The following is a 17,955-nucleotide window of genomic DNA, read 5'->3' as shown; positions in this document are numbered from 1 at the left end:
GCAAGCCATGATGCATGATGCTATCACTAGTCCTTCCACCACCACCCAACAACTTCCTGCCTTATTTATGTTTTGAGAATTGCTGTCTCTGAATTGATACAAGAAGATATTAGGTGAAGGTGAGGGAACAGGATGGATAAATTAACGGTGCTATGACTACCTCAGAAAAACAGTACTCTTGCTTGCAGTAGGTGCATAGGTAACAACATTATGTAATGATAGATAGATAGAGACCCTGTGACTGAATCGTGGATAGACAGTAGAAAAGAGGAATATGTCTTCCTTTTTTCAGAATGAAGCAGCTTCATGAAGCAGGGCCTCAGTGTTCTAGGTGTTGTTTTTATTTCAGTGTAGTTCCATTTGGCTTATGATTGAAATGAAATTCCTCCCAGATTTTGGCATTATGTTATCTTTTGTTTTTAGTAGTATGTGTATGAATTTTTGCTTTATCCTATATTATAGGTATTATTTTGGTGAGATATTAGAGGAAGCTGTCTGGGACTGTCTAAATAGCCAGATTGCATTTAAACTGGAAAGCTGTGGGCACACTTTATCTTTGTCCTTACTTAACCTGTCCATTGTTGTGCCCATGTTTCCCAAGTCACATAATCATTGTTATCTTGAAAAATCAGCCTCAATCTTTTCTGATTCTCCTTTTATCTCTACCCCAAATGTTTGTTTCAGATTATATCCTCACCAATGTTAATATTGCCTTATGTGCCTTGGTAGGAACTCTGTATACCTGGCACCTAATGCAGGGTCTATCATCTTGATGCCATGCTATGAGTATATGTTATTTTAAAAGTTGAATCTTATCTACTATGGTATCTTTATTGTCCAGAGCTCCTTGATGACCTGATTTATTCATCTAATTACTAAAAATGCTTTGCCTTTATTTCCCAGAAGCATCTTAAGATTAGCATGTCCTTAGATGGACTCATCCTGCTTCCTTATTCTATATTCCTTGCCCTAATAAATGGTGTCCTATCCAGCATCAAGTCAGCCACCAAAGCTAGAAAACTAAGAATCATTTTTTTTGATCCCTTTGTCTTTCTCATATCTCACAGCCAGTTGATATTGATCTCTTCTTCATTCTACTTTTTAAAGGATGTGGAACTATCTCCTCTATATCTCAAAACTATTACCTTAGTTTAGACTCATATCTTGCTTAAATGATCACTCCAGTCTGTTTGTCTGTAGCTTCTCTGCCCTCATCCAATATATAATCCAACTCTCTTTCATATAACATACCAAACAGAAGTTGAGAGAGTGAACAAAGGAAAACCATTTTGCAGACTACTCTCATTAAAAGCAAGAAGAGAGATGGTAAAGACAAGAATTGGAGAAATGACTGTAGTATAGAAGTTGATGAATATGTTTTTTTAAATGTGGCTTGGAAATTACAGTAGTTACACACTGAGGTGGCTGCCTAGCTCAGTAATTAATTCATGAGGCTGTCTTTGTCACTGCCCCTTTTCTTTTTTTGAGATAGTCTTTGTCACCCCAGGCAGAGTGCAGTGGCATCATCATAGCTCACTGCAACCTCACACTCCTGGGCTCAAGCAATTCTCCTACCTCAGCCTCCCGAGTAGCTGGGACTACAGGCATACACCACAACACCCAGCTAATTTTTCTTTTGTTTTTTATTTCACAATATTATGGGGATACAAATGTTTTGCTTAAATGGATTGCTTTTGTACTGTTTGAGACAAAGTTATAAGTGCACCTATCACCCAGATAGTGTACGTTAGGTATGATTTCACCCATCCCCTCCTCTTACCTCCCACCTGCTTGATTTCCATTGAGTTTTACTTCCATCTGGGCACGAGTACTGTTTGGTTAGTTCCAGTTTAATAGTCAGTACATGTGGTGTTTGTTTTTCCATTCTTGCAATACTTAAGAGCATGGTCTCCAGTTCCATCCAAATTGTTACAAAAGGCATTAATTCATCCTTTTTATGGCTGAGTGGTATTCCATGGTGTACATATACCACATTGTATTAATCCGCTCATGAATTGATGGGCACTTGGGTTGATTCCACATCTTTGCAGTGGTGAATTGTGCTGCAATAAACATTCAAGTACAAGTCTCGTTTTGATAAAATGACTTTTTTTCCTTTGGGTAAATACCCAGTAGTGGGATTGCTGGATCAAATGGTAGGTCTACTTTTAGTTCTTTGAGAAATTTCTATACTATTTTCTATTTTTAGTATAGACCAGTTCTCGCTCTTGCTCAGGTTGGTCTCAAACTCCTGAGCTCAAGCAATCCTCCCACCTCCAGCCTCCCAGAATGTTAGGATTACAGGTGTGAACCACTGTGCCTGGCCCTTCACTGTCTCTTTTCTAAATACTAGGCTTGTACTTTATATCAACCACCTGCCTCCCTGCCTGTAGTATTGGTTAATGGGTGAGCACCTGACCCAAGCTGGGTAAACATGCCTTAGCCGATGGCTACAGTGATTGGTTCATGGAGTAGACGTATGAATCCAATTGGACTAATGAGAGCCTTTCCTAGAACTCTTGTAAGTTGAGTTAGGGAAAGGACATCTTTCCTGTTTGGTTCTGAGTTGTTAGAATATGATCCCAAAGATGTTTGTGGCCTCCTCTCCATCCCCCGCCTCATACATAAAGAGGCCTGAAGGAGGAAAAACTGAAGCCAGCCTAGGGAATCAGCTATAGAGTCCTAATTGTGTGCATGTTCTGGGTTTCAGTGGTCCCTCAGAATATTGCTACCCCATCCTCTAAGTTTGCTTATGTGGGTCAGTAAGTTCTCTCTTTTTATTGAAACCAGCTAAGAGTTTTCAGTTGTAATCTAAGGATTCTAACTAATACAAAGCTGAGATCAATGCTTGATGTCTGGGTTAGATATAGGGAAGTCAAAGTTGACTTGCAGGTGGCTGTTCATTTGGCACTTCTGTCATATGGCTTTATGAATGTGTCCATGTCTGTTCCCTCTGCTAGATAACTGAATTCCTAGAAGGCAGAGACCACATCGTACTCATCTGGCTTGCTTTCAGTTCATATCTAGCACAATGCTTGAAACAGGTTAGATGTTTAGTAAAGTTCTACTATTGAGTTGTAAAGTTCACATAAGGTAAAGCTTTGTTAATTTATGTAGAACATTTTCCCTTTGGGCACAATGTTAGGTTCAGGGATGGAGGAAAGGCATATTGTTTTTCAGCCAGTTTTTACTATAATTAGAGTTTGAAACATATTTCAAATCTTCCTCTCTACTGTAAGTTTTAACCCTGACACAGTTTTTATCATTTTTATATGTGTAATATATAATTTCTGCTTTAGGCTAAAGGAAATTATTTTTAAAGAGAGAAATTCCAAAGCACAACTCGAAGTTATGGTTCACAAACTTCAAAATGAAATTAAAAAACTAACTATTGAACTAATTAAAGCAAGAGATCAACAACAGGTTCATCTTAAACATTTAAGAACCCTGGAAAAAGCATTAGAAAAAATGGAGAGACAAAAAGGGCAGCAGCAGGCGGCACAGGTATTTCTCTGTTTTAATGTATCAGTGACATGGATTAACACAAATTTATAGCTTATATCTTGAAACAAATTATACTATTTAGTAAACCTAAAAGATGTTAGGCTATATCCAAAAATTAAATTATAACAGTCATGTAGCCTATTGAATTGTGTTTAAATTAAGGCTGGTAGCACTTACATAAAGCAATTAAAAGAAGAGTTGGTGGAAATATATTGCAGGTAGTTAGGCTTGTATTCTGAGAGACCTGGCTTTTAAAAGTCTTTGAGGTGCTTGAAGAAATTTCATTTTCATGCTTTCTGGATGGAAATTATTATTAAAATTTGTGATACATGTAAGCAATAGTTAATGCTAGTCTATTTGTTGCTTCCTCAGCTGTACTTTGTGTGACCATAATATCGTTAATTTAATAAATTTTGAAAATCAAGTTAGTCACTAGGTCCTGTCATTTAGAAGCACTTTTCTTATGGGAACTGCCATTAAAATAGCAGAGGAGATTACTATCTAAATACTATAATTGTGTGTGTTTTACTCAGATCAGACTTATTCAAGAGGTAGAGCTCAAAGCTTCCGCTGCTGACAGAGAAATAAACTTACTTAGAACTTCCCTTCATCAAGAAAAGGAACAAGTACAACAGCTTCATGAACTTCTTGCATTGAAAGAACAGGAACACAGGTAAATGACAAATGTGTTAGGAAAATACTGATATTTAAAAATAGAAAAAGAAAGCTTCTGGTTTTTCCCCCCAATATTTAAAGATAGTCATTGAGCACTGGTGAAGTCTTACAGAATTAGCTCATGGAAAATACCATGTTAAGGTATGCATTAGAATTAGTCTTATAGCAAGAACCTAAAAAACAAATAGGTAACTTTGTTGTCCATGTTTGAGATATGAACTTATAACAGTAAAGCTTACTTGCATTTCTCTAAACCCAACCAAAAGTTGGTCATTATATATAGATAAAACTTTTAATTAACCTCTAAGTAACTACTTGTTAAATTAATCAGTATTCTTTATTCCCCTGAAGCAAGGGTCAGTGAACTTTTTCTGTAAAGAATTACAGGCCAGGCGCGGTGGCTCACGCCTGTAATCCTAGCACTCTGGGAGGCTGAGGCGGGTGGATCGCTTGAGGTCAGGAGTTCGAGACCAGCAAGAGTGAGACCTCGTCTCTACTAAAAATAGAAAGAAATTATCTGGCCAACTAAAATATATATAGAAAAAAAATTAGCCGGGCATGGTGGCATATGCCTGTAGTCCCAGCTACTCGGGAGGCTGAGGCAGTAGGATCGCTTAAGCCCAGGAGTTTGAGGTTGCTGTGAGCAAGGCTGACGCCACGGCACTCACTCTAGCCCGGGCAACAAAGCGAGACTCTGTCTCAAAAAAAAAAAAAAAAAAAAAAGAATTACATAGAAAATATTTCAGGCTTTGCAGGCTATAATTAACTGCCTTTGTAGCACAAAAGTAGCCATAGATAATACATAAATGAATGGGCATGGGTGTGTTCCGATAAAAGTTTATTTACAAAGAAAAAAGCAACAGTTCAGATTTGCCCAATGGGCTGTAGTTTGTCAACTCTTGCTCTATACAGTCCACAGTAATTTGAATATTTTTAACTAGTTATTTATTTACTATCGTACCAGTTGAATTGTGTGATTACCATGGGTTAATTGCATTTATTTTCAAACTTGTTTTATTTTTGCACTTAACACAAATTTTTAATGCATAAAGTTAATTTTGGTTCTCTGGGGAAAATTGTCATTGTGTGTGGAAGAGATAACTATAAAAGATTGGGGGAAATAATCACAAAAATCTAGAATTTTGCACTTAGTTTCCTTTATAAATGTCTTTTAAGTTCTTATTCCAGTTTAAAAAAACTAATACTGGAAATAATGGATTTTGTTGCATTAGGGGTTTGAATTAGGCAAGAAAAATAGTAGAAAACTCTAAAGAATGAATTCACATTTAAATAAAAAACTGGCCCTATAGCAAAAAATTTATTAATAATTTTATACTTTAATTGACTTTCTCTATTAACCAACCACCAGTGCCAGTCAGACTGTATTGTAAGCCAAAGTAGTAGCTTTGGTGAAGCCGAACTTAGATTATGCAAAGGCACCTAAAAAATTTCAGAAGCCATAGGAATGATTTTGAATTATCTCAGCGAAGTTAAGATTAGCCCCAGCACCATTAAATACATATCAAATAAAACTCACATTCTTTCCGTACCTACCTATGCCCGATTTCTTTGTTTGAAAGTGAGGGGCTGATCTTAAATTAACAATAGAGACTATAGAATATTAAATAGGAAGTATTTAAAGACCTTTAAAATTTTGCTTTTTAGGTAAACGTCATCCTTTGACTTTTATTTGTTTTTTATTCCAGGAAAGCACTTGAAACAAGGGAGTTTTTTAGTGATACAGAGTTCCAGGATGCCTTAGCTAAAGAAATAGCCAAAGAAGAGCAAAAGCACGAGCAAGTTATAAAAGAATACCAAGGGAAAATTGATGTATTAAACCAGCAGTATATGGATTTAGAAAATGAATTTCGTATTGCTTTAACTGTTGAAGCCAGAAGATTTAAAGATGTAAGAATTGGCATCTAGCTCTTTATTGAAAACAGAATCAGCAAGATATGGTTTGATGAGAGGACTTCGTTTTAGAATCCTAGCTTTATTTACATGTTGGCTATATGATCTTAAGCAAATCACATAAATTCTTAGAACATTAGTTTCCTCAAATAAATAATAGCTATTTTTTTATTGCTATTGCAAAAACTTAAGATTATAAATGGTAAGGTAAAGAGAGCACTAGAATAGAAATTGGGAAACCTGAATTTTCTCCTATTACTATAAAGCAGGAATTGGCAAAATGAAAGCTCCCAGGCCAAGTATGGCCACTGCTTGTTTTTTAAATAAAATTTTATTGGAACAGAGCCACGTTCGTTTATTTACATATTATCTATGGCTGCTTTTGTATAACCAAAGCAGAGTTGAGTACTTGCAACAGAGACTATATGGCCTGGCCTGTAAAGCCTAATGGTTTATTGTCTGGCTCTTTACAGAAAAAGCTTGATAACCCCTACTATAGAGAAACAGTCTTGCTCCTAAGGCCAGTCCCATGAGGTATACACTAGATCCCATTTCCTCTTGCCTAGTGAAGAATGTGGCTTCAGTGGATCTTCTCTCACCCTCTTACATTAGCTGTTTTTTCCTTCAGTGTATAAACATGCTGTGATTTCTTTCATCTTGAAAAAACTCTCCTTAATCCCATTTCCCCCTTTGGCTACCACCTCATTTCTCTGCTTCCTTTTACAACAGGGCTTCTCAAAAATGTGTGTTTACTGTTTCTGATTTATCTACTTCTCTTCCCTGCTCTGCTAGCATTGCTTTAGTCAAAGCCACCAACAACATCCATACTATAAAAGTCATCAGTCAATTTAGTCCTCATCCAGTTTGACTTAGGAGCAGCATTTGACAGGGTTGATCTCTTTGTCCTCCTCCAGGCTCTTTGTTCACTTGGTTTCCAGCACACTATATTTCTTGATTTCCTTTATTTTCTGTTATTTCACTTTTTTTCAGTCTCCTTTGTAGGTTTCTCTTTTTTTCTCCAAAATTTCATTATTGGAATGCCCAAGTTTCAGTCCTTAAACTTCTTTTCTCTACACACTCATTCTCTTGGTAAATTCCTCCAGCATCATTTATTATATCTTCAGCCTGGACCTTTTGCCTGAATTCCAAACTTATATGTCTAACCACATATTTAACACTTAACTACTGATTTTCCTCCCAAACTTTCTACTTTTACAGTCTTCCTACCTGTTAATGGCAATTCCATCCTTCTAGGTGCTTAGGCCAAAAACATTAGAATCATTGTTGACTCCTCTTTCTTCAACACTCCATATCCTGTGCCTCAAGAAATTCTGTCATCATTTAAAATATATTATCTGGCCATTTCTTACCACCTCTATTACTGCCACTCTGGCATAATTCACATTATCTTTTACCTCTATTAAGAGCCTTTGAATTGGTCTTTCTGCTTCCATCTTTGGCCCCCACCCTTTTCTGTTTATGCTGAACACAGTGGCTAGAATGTTCTTTTAAATGTAAGTTAGATCGTTATCACTCTTCTCCTCAAAGACCTCCATTGTCCCTCCATTTTATTCAGAGTAATACTCAAAACCCTTTGCAGTCTAGCTCCCCTCTGCTACCCTCCTGTTCGTTTATGCCACTCCAGTGACACCAGCCTTCTTCCTATTCCTTCAATATGCCAAGCACATTCCTGCCTAGAGTACTTATTTCCCCCATATTTGCATAGCCCCCATTGAAGTCATTGCTCCAGTGTTATCTTCTCAATAATTATAACCATTCAGAATTGAACCTGCATTTGCCACACCTCACATCCATCTAATCTTTTTTTATCCAAGCATTTAATATCATCTAACATAATGTATAGTTTATTATGCTTGTTGTTGTGTTGTCATTCCCTACCCACTAGAATGTAAGCTTTACAAAGGCAGAGATTTTAGTCTGTGTTTTCCGTTGATGCAGTCCAGCGCCTAGAACAATGTCTGGCATTCAACAGGCTGTCAGTAAATATTTGTTAAATGAACATGTTCTGGTTTTAGATCTAACACTAATTTGCTAGGTGACTTTGGGCAAATACATAATCTCCCTGGGTCTCTGTTTCATCATCTGGAAATCAGTAGATTAAAACAAATTATCTCTGAATTTTATACATTGGCTAAAAAATTCTATGATTCCACAAATGAAAGATATAAACTGTTTCCAGAAGCAAGTATTTTCTAATTATTTGGAGAACTGCTTATTTATAATGCAATTTTGAAATATAGGTTAAAGATGGTTTTGAAAATGTTGCAACTGAGTTAGCAAAAAGCAAACACGCTCTTTTTTGGGCTCAACGAAAAGAAAATCAGTCTTCCTCTTTAATTAAAGATCTGACCTGTATGGTGAAGGAACAAAAAACAAAACTCGCAGAAGTTTCTAAATTGAAACAGGAAACAACAGCAAATTTACAGGTAAGACTTTGTAACATACTTCTCTTTTAATTTTTTACATCGTTTTCTCAAGTGTGTTGTGATGATTTTAGGAAGTACACAAGAGGAACTTTTAAATGATACTAATTATATATTGTTATGTGTATGAGAAAAGTAGTATAACTAAGGAGATTAAAGTCATAATTTTGCAGATAGTATTGTTTACATTAAGACAGTATTTAAGTAAAATAAGTGAATTAATTTCAAGAAACATGTTAATTAAGTAGATGCCAGTTGTATAGTGATACAACAGATATAGTGAAGGTGATACAATTTTTTGAGAAATACCACTTGGATCGCTGATATTTTGTGGTGGTGGTACTAGTGGATATACTTAGATATACTTAGCTATAATAATTTTTAAGTTAATGTCTTTATTGCTCTTACCTCAGTTATAAAGATTAGTGTTGTTTTACCCAAGATTATTTTTATAAAGTGACTTTTAGACTATGGATAAAAATGCTCGGTGAGAAATTTTGAGTGTGTTAAAAGCATAGTTGCGCTTTTACAATTTTAGACTAAAATTTAGAATATTTAAAGGCGTGACCTCTTAAAATTTGACTTTATTTCATCATCTACATTTAACTTTAGTTAATAAAATTAAAACTTCTGATGTAACATTTGGCAACATTTACTTTATATTTGCTTAAATAACAATTTTTCTCATAAAATGCAAAAAAATAGAAAATAAAGAAGTGATTAAATAAGTACTGTGATTTTTCTTTCAATTTTTTGATATACAGAATCAAATCAACACCATTGAAATTTTAATTGAAGATGACAAGCAGAAGAGTATTCAAATAGAACTTCTCAAGCATGAAAAAATCCAGCTTATTTCCGAGCTAGCAGCCAAGGAATCACTAATTTTTGGTTTAAAGACTGAAAGAAAAGTATGGGGACATGAGCTGGCACAACAGGGTAAAATTCTCAGATTTTCAAAGGGAAAATAGCTTATTCTTAAGAACCAACAAATCTGAGTATTGGAGAAAACCAAACAGGAAGAAATTAACTCTGCCTAAAGATGCCAAGAAAAACAGTGACACTATCTGGAAGGATAAGTAGGCATTTTCCAGCCAAACAGAAATGAAATCCTCTTAGGAAATGGGAAATAATTTATTACACCATTTAACAAGTTACAGTTCTGATTTTTTTTTATTGTTTTCTTCCCATGATAATTTGGCCACCTTTCTGAACTACCTATTACTACTGCTAAGTAAATTGTTAAAAATAATTCTTTTTCTTATACAGTGATTTTAAGTTATTTATACAGTATGCAACATTCAATTTTTTCTCACATATTTGTAACATTTTATTGTGTATGCAGAAATGTAAGATAGTGTTATGGATGAAAAACATTTCAGGTTTAGGTGAACCCTCGGTCTCATTTCCTTTCTAATCATTGTAAAGTAAGAGGCATTCATTAAAAATTATGAATAGCTAGATGTTGGTCTTAATGGAGCATTGCTCATTCCTTGTAGGAATTTTTAATATGATTTTGTTTGTTTGAATGCCATAACATGAATTAAGTATTACATATCTGAGTTATTTGTTTTTGACTTTATTGGTGGTTTTAGGTCTTTAAATAGCCACAAGTGTTTAGAAGGCCTTTTTGTTCACTACTTCTTTCCTCTTTATATTGTAGCATTATATGCTTTTTTTCTTTATTCAGTTCTTTTTATTTACTATATTATACATTGTTAAATTAGATTTTCATAAAATACAGGACTGCCAAGGTATATTAAAGTTTGTAACTGATGATACTTGTTTCTTAGGGTCTTCTCTAGCCCAAGATCGTGGAAAATTGGAGGCCCAAATTGAAAGTTTATGTAAAGAGAATGAATCTCTGCGAAAGGAAAAAGAAAGTAATTGTGATACATTAAGAATAAAGAGCAAAATCATAGAAGACCAAACTGAAACCATTAGAAAATTAAAAGATGTAAGTTTTGGCATTTTATTTTGGTTAAAGAACAAATGGCAGGTTTGAAAATCTGATTCGTTTCAATGTTCCCCAACTGTTGTAGAATTAAGAATAGACTATCAATGTACTTCCTTTTATTGTATTTGCCCCTTAGGTCTTAAAAGTTCTACATGATATTTATTAATATTAACTTGAAACAAATTTTACTTAATAGTTTTATGGAGAATTTTATTGTGGCCTTTGGAATAACTAGAAATACTAAGTATCAGTAAAAGATTAGGGGTCACGAGAAAATTAGCATTTTATGTATTTAAAACATCCTTTTAAAGGATAATTTAAATTATCTAATTAAGCAGAATATGAGACATTTAAGGTTAATAGAAATAAAGTACTCATTTTTTTTTTTTCTTGAAGTGTGTACAAGAAAAAGATGAACACATCAAGAGATTACAAGGAAAGGTCGCTGAAGTAGAAAAATGTACTCAAGAACAACTTGACGAAAAATGTACACAACTGGATAATGTACTTGAAAAATTGGAAAAGCACAATGAAAGGAAAGAAAAACTAAAACAACAGTTGAAAGTAAAGGAATTAGAACTTGAAGAAATTAGAAAAGCTTACAGGTATTATACAGTATTTCCCATTGTGAAATAAAATGTGACTTAATAATTTCATATACCCAATTTACTTTTAAAATTACTTCTTCTCATATTAGTACACTTAATCAGAAGTGGCACGATAAAGGAGAACTTCTATGTCATCTTGAAACACAAGTAAAAGAAGTGAAAGAAAAATTTGAACACAAAGAAAGGCAACTTAAAGCAGAAAGAGACAAAAGTATTGAACTACAAAAGTAAGCATTAAGTCCTAAAGGGTGTGGGATCTTTTTAATCATAAACAGTGTGGGATGGGTGCCATATGTATAAAGAAAGAGGAACTAAAAAACACAGAGGATATAGTTATTTGTCAAGAACATTATTTCCATTCCATCTATAAAATGAAGATAGTAATAGTTCCTACCTTAAATGTAAATGCAAGATTGAAACTTTATGTGTATATTTATGAATATATATGGCGTATATGAATTATATAGCTCTTAGAACAGTGCCTGACACATAGTAATTGCTATATGAACATTTTGTTTTTATTGCTATGATAGTGTTTTAAAACAGAATGCAGCTAGTGATATTTTAGTTGTGGTAAGTGGGATTTGGTGGATGAAAGTCAGGGCTACCAGGGTCGTTGAGCTCCCAAAGAGGCTGGAACAGATTTAGATAGCAGTCGCCAGCACGAGCTGAGCATGAGAGCTAATTTTAAAGAAAGGAAAGAAAATGTGTACCTGGCTGCCTTTGTTGTGTGGATTCCCAAAATACTCAAGAGGAAATGGTTTTACCTTGTAAACGATATAAGTAGACTTGTAAAAAGAATTTATAAAATTGAGGTACCTTGAAAAATAGGCAGCATAGTTTAATGATCAGTTCTCATGTCCAGGTAAAGAGTGATACAGATAGCATGTGGCTAGCCCAGAAACCTCATGTAGCAGTAGCTTCGTGTTATATCCAACCTAATAGGACCTGAGATTTGATTTCCTACGTTCTAACTCAGTGTAATGGAAAAATGTTGTTACACTCTACACAAAGTTTTGGTTGATAGTACAGTTACTTGTTTGTTAACTGACCCTGTTCCACTTTGCTTTCAACCAAGCACTAATAGAGGGACCTTTGCTTGGAACCTGTTGAAATTTTCTACCCTGCCAGTAACAACTTTACAGTTAGGAGTCTTTCAGATACTAAAGGAAGCAATCGTTTTCTATAATTAGCAAAAACCTAATAAAAATTATAAAACCTGACAATTTTAGAATCTTTTACATTGTATTGTTCATGTCATTAATAACAAAATGATGCAGACCTGATTTTTTACATTAATGTCTTCATGACTAAGATGGGTATATATAATTTTTAATTTAGTGGAATTGTAATAAAATAAAATAAGCAAATTATTGTTAATAAGTTTTATTTGTATAGGTTTTTATAATTTATAAATTGATTTCTTCTTCTATCTTATTTTGAACATAACAGTAATTCTGTAAGGTTGGCAGGACAGGCAGGATTATCCTGTTTGATAGTTGAAAAACAACTCAGAGTATTTGACATGCCCCCAGTCAACATGGCTACTGAGTGATGTGATAAAAGAAGAGCTTTTGATTCGTGGTCCTTATGTTCAGTCTGTTATTACTGTGGACTATACCACAACCAGAAAATGTGTTCATTATATAGACTTTACTTTTTTAATAGCATTGTTCATGTTTACATAAAGGAATTGGTGTTTTGCCTCTAAGATACTTTTAGCACTAAAATTTTGTGAATAGCATTTAATGTGTTTTATCTGTTAAACATTAGCATTAGGAAGTCAGAAATATATGTTCATAAACCTAAACCCTCCTGTAATATAACTTTCTCAAATTATTACATTGCAAATACATGGAGGGGAAAAAAGATTGATAGTAGTCATCTGTGAAGGTACTTATAAAATATACTCAGACTCAAAATAAATGAGGAAACAGAGTACTCTAACTTTCAAAGCATAAAATTGTTAACAACCTTCAGCAATGTTACCCTAGCCTAATCTGTTACCCTAGTAGATTCTGTTGGTGGTGAACTACTTATATCTTTAGTTCCCTATAATAGCCTGTTGATATTTTCATAATACTGAGTTATGTTTCCATTAAAGAATGGATGTAAGAGCTGCCATCTAAGAAGTAACATCTTAATACACAACACACACACACACACACACACACACACACACACACACACACACTACATATACACATTTATTTGTGAGTGTTTTTTATTTTTTTAAGGGATGCAGTAGAAAAGCTTCATAGTATGGATGATGCCTTCAAAAAACAAGTTGATGCAATTATTGATGCTCACCAAGCTGAAATTAAACAACTGTCAAGTGAAAAGCAAAAATGTATTGAATCTGCAAATTTAAAGGTACTGTAAGTAAAATTTACTTTGATAATCAGTTTTAAATGGTTATAGCTAAATAAATTAGATCTTTTGAGAATTATAAAGAAAAAAGGTAGCATGATTTCATGACTAAATAGATATGAAAGATGTTGCCAAAACTATCATGAAACCAGGCTAACATATTGGTAATTCTTAGATTAATTGTAGAACATAATTCTAATGAAACCAAAACTAAGTTTGAGTCTGGTGTTCACCTACTCCATGATCCCTAGATAAAAATTTGCATATCTAACCAATCTCAGGAGTCTGTTTGGTTACACATAGGCAACATGAGAATGTGAGTGTATTAAAGATAATCCATCACTACCTTGAAAAAGGTTGTCAAAGAGTTCTTTTTTTTTCTCTCCCAGGCTCAAGTAATCCTCCTTCCTCAGGCCCCCAAGGAGCTAGGGACTACAAGTGTGCACCACCACCCCAGCTAATTTTTCTATTTTTTTGTAGAGGCAGGGTCTCACTATGTTCCTTAGGCTGGTCTCAAACTCCTGGCCTCAAGCAATCCTCCTGCTGTGGCCTCCCAAAGTTCAAGGATTACAGGCATGAGCCATCCTGCCCAGCCTACTTTATTATTAATTAAACTTCAAGACTGTCAGCTTTACTGTCTTGATATTATTGACAAAGTAATGACTGTAGGGTGATGCTAAATTAGGGGCAAACATCAGAATCACCTATGAAGCTTTTGATAATATGCATTCATGAACTTCCCCTTAGAGACTTTCATTCACTAAGTCTGGGGTCAGACCCAGGTATTTTTAAAATTCCACAGGTGATTCTGATGTGACCCCCTCTATTGAGATCCACTACATTAGGGAATAATTATGAATTTCCATTTTTTCCTGATTTTGAAGTAGTAATAAGAAACTAAGGTATCCGTAAGGTAAGATAAGAGATCCAGAAATAAACAACTGGAAAAGAGTCTGACAACAGAAAGGCAAAGTAATGTTCCACATAGAAATTATAATCAAGGTATGTGTTTAAATGACATTATCCTCCAGATTCTATGCAAAGAAAGAGGGAATAAGGCCTTTGGAAATAATCACAATGAATTAGGAAGTAAAACTTGTACAAAATTTAGTTATTTCATTTAAAGTCAACAGATACTTCATATGTTTTATTTAAAATCTACCAAATATTTAACAAGGGCACATCAGGTAATACTAAGTAGAGTTTAAGATTAGGCCCTTAGCCGAAACAAAAATACTGAGTTGAGTGTTGGACCTCCTGCCATTATGAAGTAATAGCAAATAGAAGTGTTTGTTAAAGAGGTGGAGAAACAGCACCAGAGCTTAAATATGATAATCAGGTATGAATGCAAGGGAGGATTCTGAGGTATCGCTTAGAGGTGATTATTTAAATTAGGAGAAATATCTGTTTTCTTACAAAAAAGAGATTAGGATATCTATATTAGGGATTAGGAAAAGTGAAGTAAACAGAAAAAGATGGTCATCTTGGTAGCAGTATCAGGAGTGTTGTAGTATAGTAGGAAAAAGGATTTCAGGCAAAAGTTAATATCAAAAACAGAGAATCCTAGGAGAATGTAGGTTAGGAATAAATGATAAAATGATCTCTCAAAAAAGATGGTAATATATAACCCCAAACAGCACTTTTAGAAACGAAGGGCCAGGTGTGGTGGCTCACGCCTATAATCCTAGCACTCTGGGAGGCCGAGGCGGGAGGGTCGCTCGAGGTCAGGAGTTCGAGACCAGCCTGAGCAAGAGCGAGACCAGCCTGAGCAAGAGCGAGACCCCGTCTCTACTAAAAATAGAAAGAAATGATTTGGACACCTAAAAATATATATAGAAAAAAAAAATTAGCTGGGCATGGTGGCGCATGCCTGTAGTCCCAGCTACTCAGGAGGCTGAGGCAGAAGGATTGCTTTAGTTTGAGGTTGCTGTGAGCTAGGCTGACACCATGGCACTCACTGTAGCCCGGGCAACAGAGCGAGATTCTGTCTCAAAAAAAAAAAAAAAAAAGACATGAAGTAGGCACTACATTAAAGAGAGGGTTTATTTGAGGAGGGAGATATTATTTCAATTTTGAACATCTGTAAGGAACCGGTGTTTAAATTGAACTTGTGACTCAGCATTCATAAGCATCATGGGACAGTAGAATTAAGTCAGAAGATTGAGTTTCTGTCCTAGCTGTGATTATATAGGAACTGCGCAGCCATAAACAAATTTTCTAAGCTCAAAATAGAGTTAAAATATATTGCTATGTCTTTTTCACAAAAACCGTATTACAACCAAGTAGATAATATACATGAAAGTACTTTATATATTATGTACACATTATATTTCTCCTACTAGCATTTGAACAGGTTACATTTTACTAACTCATTGTTTTAAATGAATCACAAATTTCAAAATGCATAAGAATAAATGCCTGACTTTTTTCTTTCTGTATGCATTTTTAAGATACATTTTCTTTAAGAAATTAAAATGTAAAATTTACATGTTGATTTAGGTTTATCAAATTGAAGAAGAAATGCGTGGACTTCTGGAAGAAACCTGCAAGAACAAAAAAACAATGGAAGCAAAAATTAAGCAACTTGTTTGTGCTCTAAACGAAATTCAGCAAGATATGTGATGGTTCTGAGAACGAATTTAATTGAAATGGACCAGCAGACCTATTGTAAAAATGTGATTAAATATTGTAATAGTAGTAACTGGTATGACTTTGAAATGTCTCTTTCTACACATTTTATTATGAATATATTTTAAAAGACTTTTGATCAAATCAAGTATTTATTGTATATATAGGTTCTTATAATAAATTGTTGATAATTATCTGTATTAGAAAAACCTATCATTATAACTAGACTTACAACACTTTCTTTGGTTTCTGTTCTATACATTGTTTGGTAATTACACATTTGCCTACAAATTTGTAAGTGAAAAGATAGCATTTTGACTATATGAGGGAAAATATTTTAATCATTGTTGTTATCTTACTGTGTTGATGAAGAACTAATTATATTTATTGGTTGTCATTTAGCTGATGTAGTTCCATTTTTTTAAAGTGCTTATAAGTGTAGCCAAAAAGCATTTGAAATCTATATGGTAAAAGGTGTGGCATTCTTAAGAAAGCATGTATAGCCATCTTTACATCACTCATAATGACCCCTTTTTTATAATGCATATGACTTTTTATTAAAAGTTACATTTGAGGTTTTATAAATATTGTCTGTCCCTAAAGAGGAACACTACTGTTCCACCCTCATTCTCCCATTTAATCACTGTATATGAAGATAATTCTGATACTGCAGCTGGAGAAACAATTAATCATTTCATTTCATAACCAGGTCGTTTATTACTATTTCAGTTTATTACTATTACCATTTCACATAGTATCTGACGCTGTATATGTAAAACAAAAATCTAAGTACTATGCCCCCCTGCTATTTCTGAGAGGAAAAAAAATACCACATTTTTTAAAGGAAATGGAACCAGGAAAAATTTAAATGCTTCATAAGAAGTAGGCACCATTTCATTATAGATAATCGTCATACTGAAATTTATGAGACAATATCAAACGTGCCAACACATGTAATGGGAGTCTCAGGGGGGACAAAAATTGAAGAAATAATAGCCCTAAACTTCCTAAATTTAATTAAAAATGATTAACCTACAAATACAAGTCTTCAGTAAAACCTGGTATAAACACAAAGAGAACCACATCTAGACATGTTATAGTCAGACTGTTGGGGAAAATCCTGAAAGGAGCAAGAAAATATGATTCATACAGAGAAATAACAACATAACAGCTGACTTCTCATCAGAAACAATGAAGACCAGAAGGCAGTGATGATATATTTGAGGTACTGGAAAAAAGGGAACTGTCAACCTAGAATTCTACATCCAGCAAAACTGTCTTCAAAATAAAGACATTCGCAAATTAAAGAAAACCAGGAAAACTTACTGCTAACTAACCTGCCTTAAGAGAAATGCTAAAGAAAATCTTAAAGGCTTAAAGGAAATGATACCAGACAGTAACTCAAGTCCACTGAAGGAAATGCAGAGTAAAATTTGTGGGTAAATTTTTATATAAAAGACTAAATATATTTTTTATAATGAGAAGACAAGCAATAATTATAACTATAACAAATAGTTATAGGAAGAACAAATAGTTATAAACGAAATAGAGCTATATTGTAGTAAAGTTTACATGTTTTACCAGATTAGGATTAATCTAAAGATGACTGTTAAACTGAAATGCATATTGTAATCATTACATTATTATCACTAGAAGTTATTTTCCACTAAGAACGTAATTCAAAAAATATAGTTTAAAAGATAAAAGTGAAGATTCCAATTCTGGAATGGCAACATAAGGATCTCTGCAGACCTGTTTCCCACCAAAACAACCATAATCAGTGAAAATTACTTTAAAACCATTTAAAATCACTTTTAAACTTTTCTTAGGGCAAAAAGCAAATGAAGAAACATTTATT

General features: G+C 34.1%; 1 protein-coding gene across 4 annotated transcripts in view; it reads left to right on the top strand.

The window, feature by feature from the left end:
* The window catches only part of LRRCC1 (leucine rich repeat and coiled-coil centrosomal protein 1), a 37,632-nt gene extending 20,954 nt beyond the window's left edge, over nucleotides 1-16,678 (top strand). For all 4 annotated transcript variants that reach the window (XM_045560786.1, XM_045560784.1, XM_045560785.1 and 1 more), the window contains 10 exons: nucleotides 3,300-3,504; nucleotides 4,038-4,177; nucleotides 5,886-6,087; nucleotides 8,352-8,537; nucleotides 9,299-9,473; nucleotides 10,328-10,491; nucleotides 10,888-11,096; nucleotides 11,189-11,326; nucleotides 13,337-13,472; nucleotides 15,969-16,678. In XM_045560786.1, the coding sequence (XP_045416742.1) occupies nucleotides 3,300-3,504; nucleotides 4,038-4,177; nucleotides 5,886-6,087; nucleotides 8,352-8,537; nucleotides 9,299-9,473; nucleotides 10,328-10,491; nucleotides 10,888-11,096; nucleotides 11,189-11,326; nucleotides 13,337-13,472; nucleotides 15,969-16,091 (1,678 nt within the window). In that variant the 3' untranslated portion in view covers nucleotides 16,092-16,678. The remainder of the gene's footprint in view (nucleotides 1-3,299; nucleotides 3,505-4,037; nucleotides 4,178-5,885; nucleotides 6,088-8,351; nucleotides 8,538-9,298; nucleotides 9,474-10,327; nucleotides 10,492-10,887; nucleotides 11,097-11,188; nucleotides 11,327-13,336; nucleotides 13,473-15,968) is intronic.
* Nucleotides 16,679-17,955: the final 1,277 nt, after the last annotated feature.

Source organism: Lemur catta, chromosome 9, assembly GCF_020740605.2.
Source record: "Lemur catta isolate mLemCat1 chromosome 9, mLemCat1.pri, whole genome shotgun sequence".
In the NCBI taxonomy this organism is placed as follows: Eukaryota; Metazoa; Chordata; class Mammalia; order Primates; family Lemuridae; genus Lemur; species Lemur catta.
The sequence above is the reverse complement of the archived record's forward strand: the minus strand, read 5'-3'. Positions and strand labels throughout refer to the sequence as shown.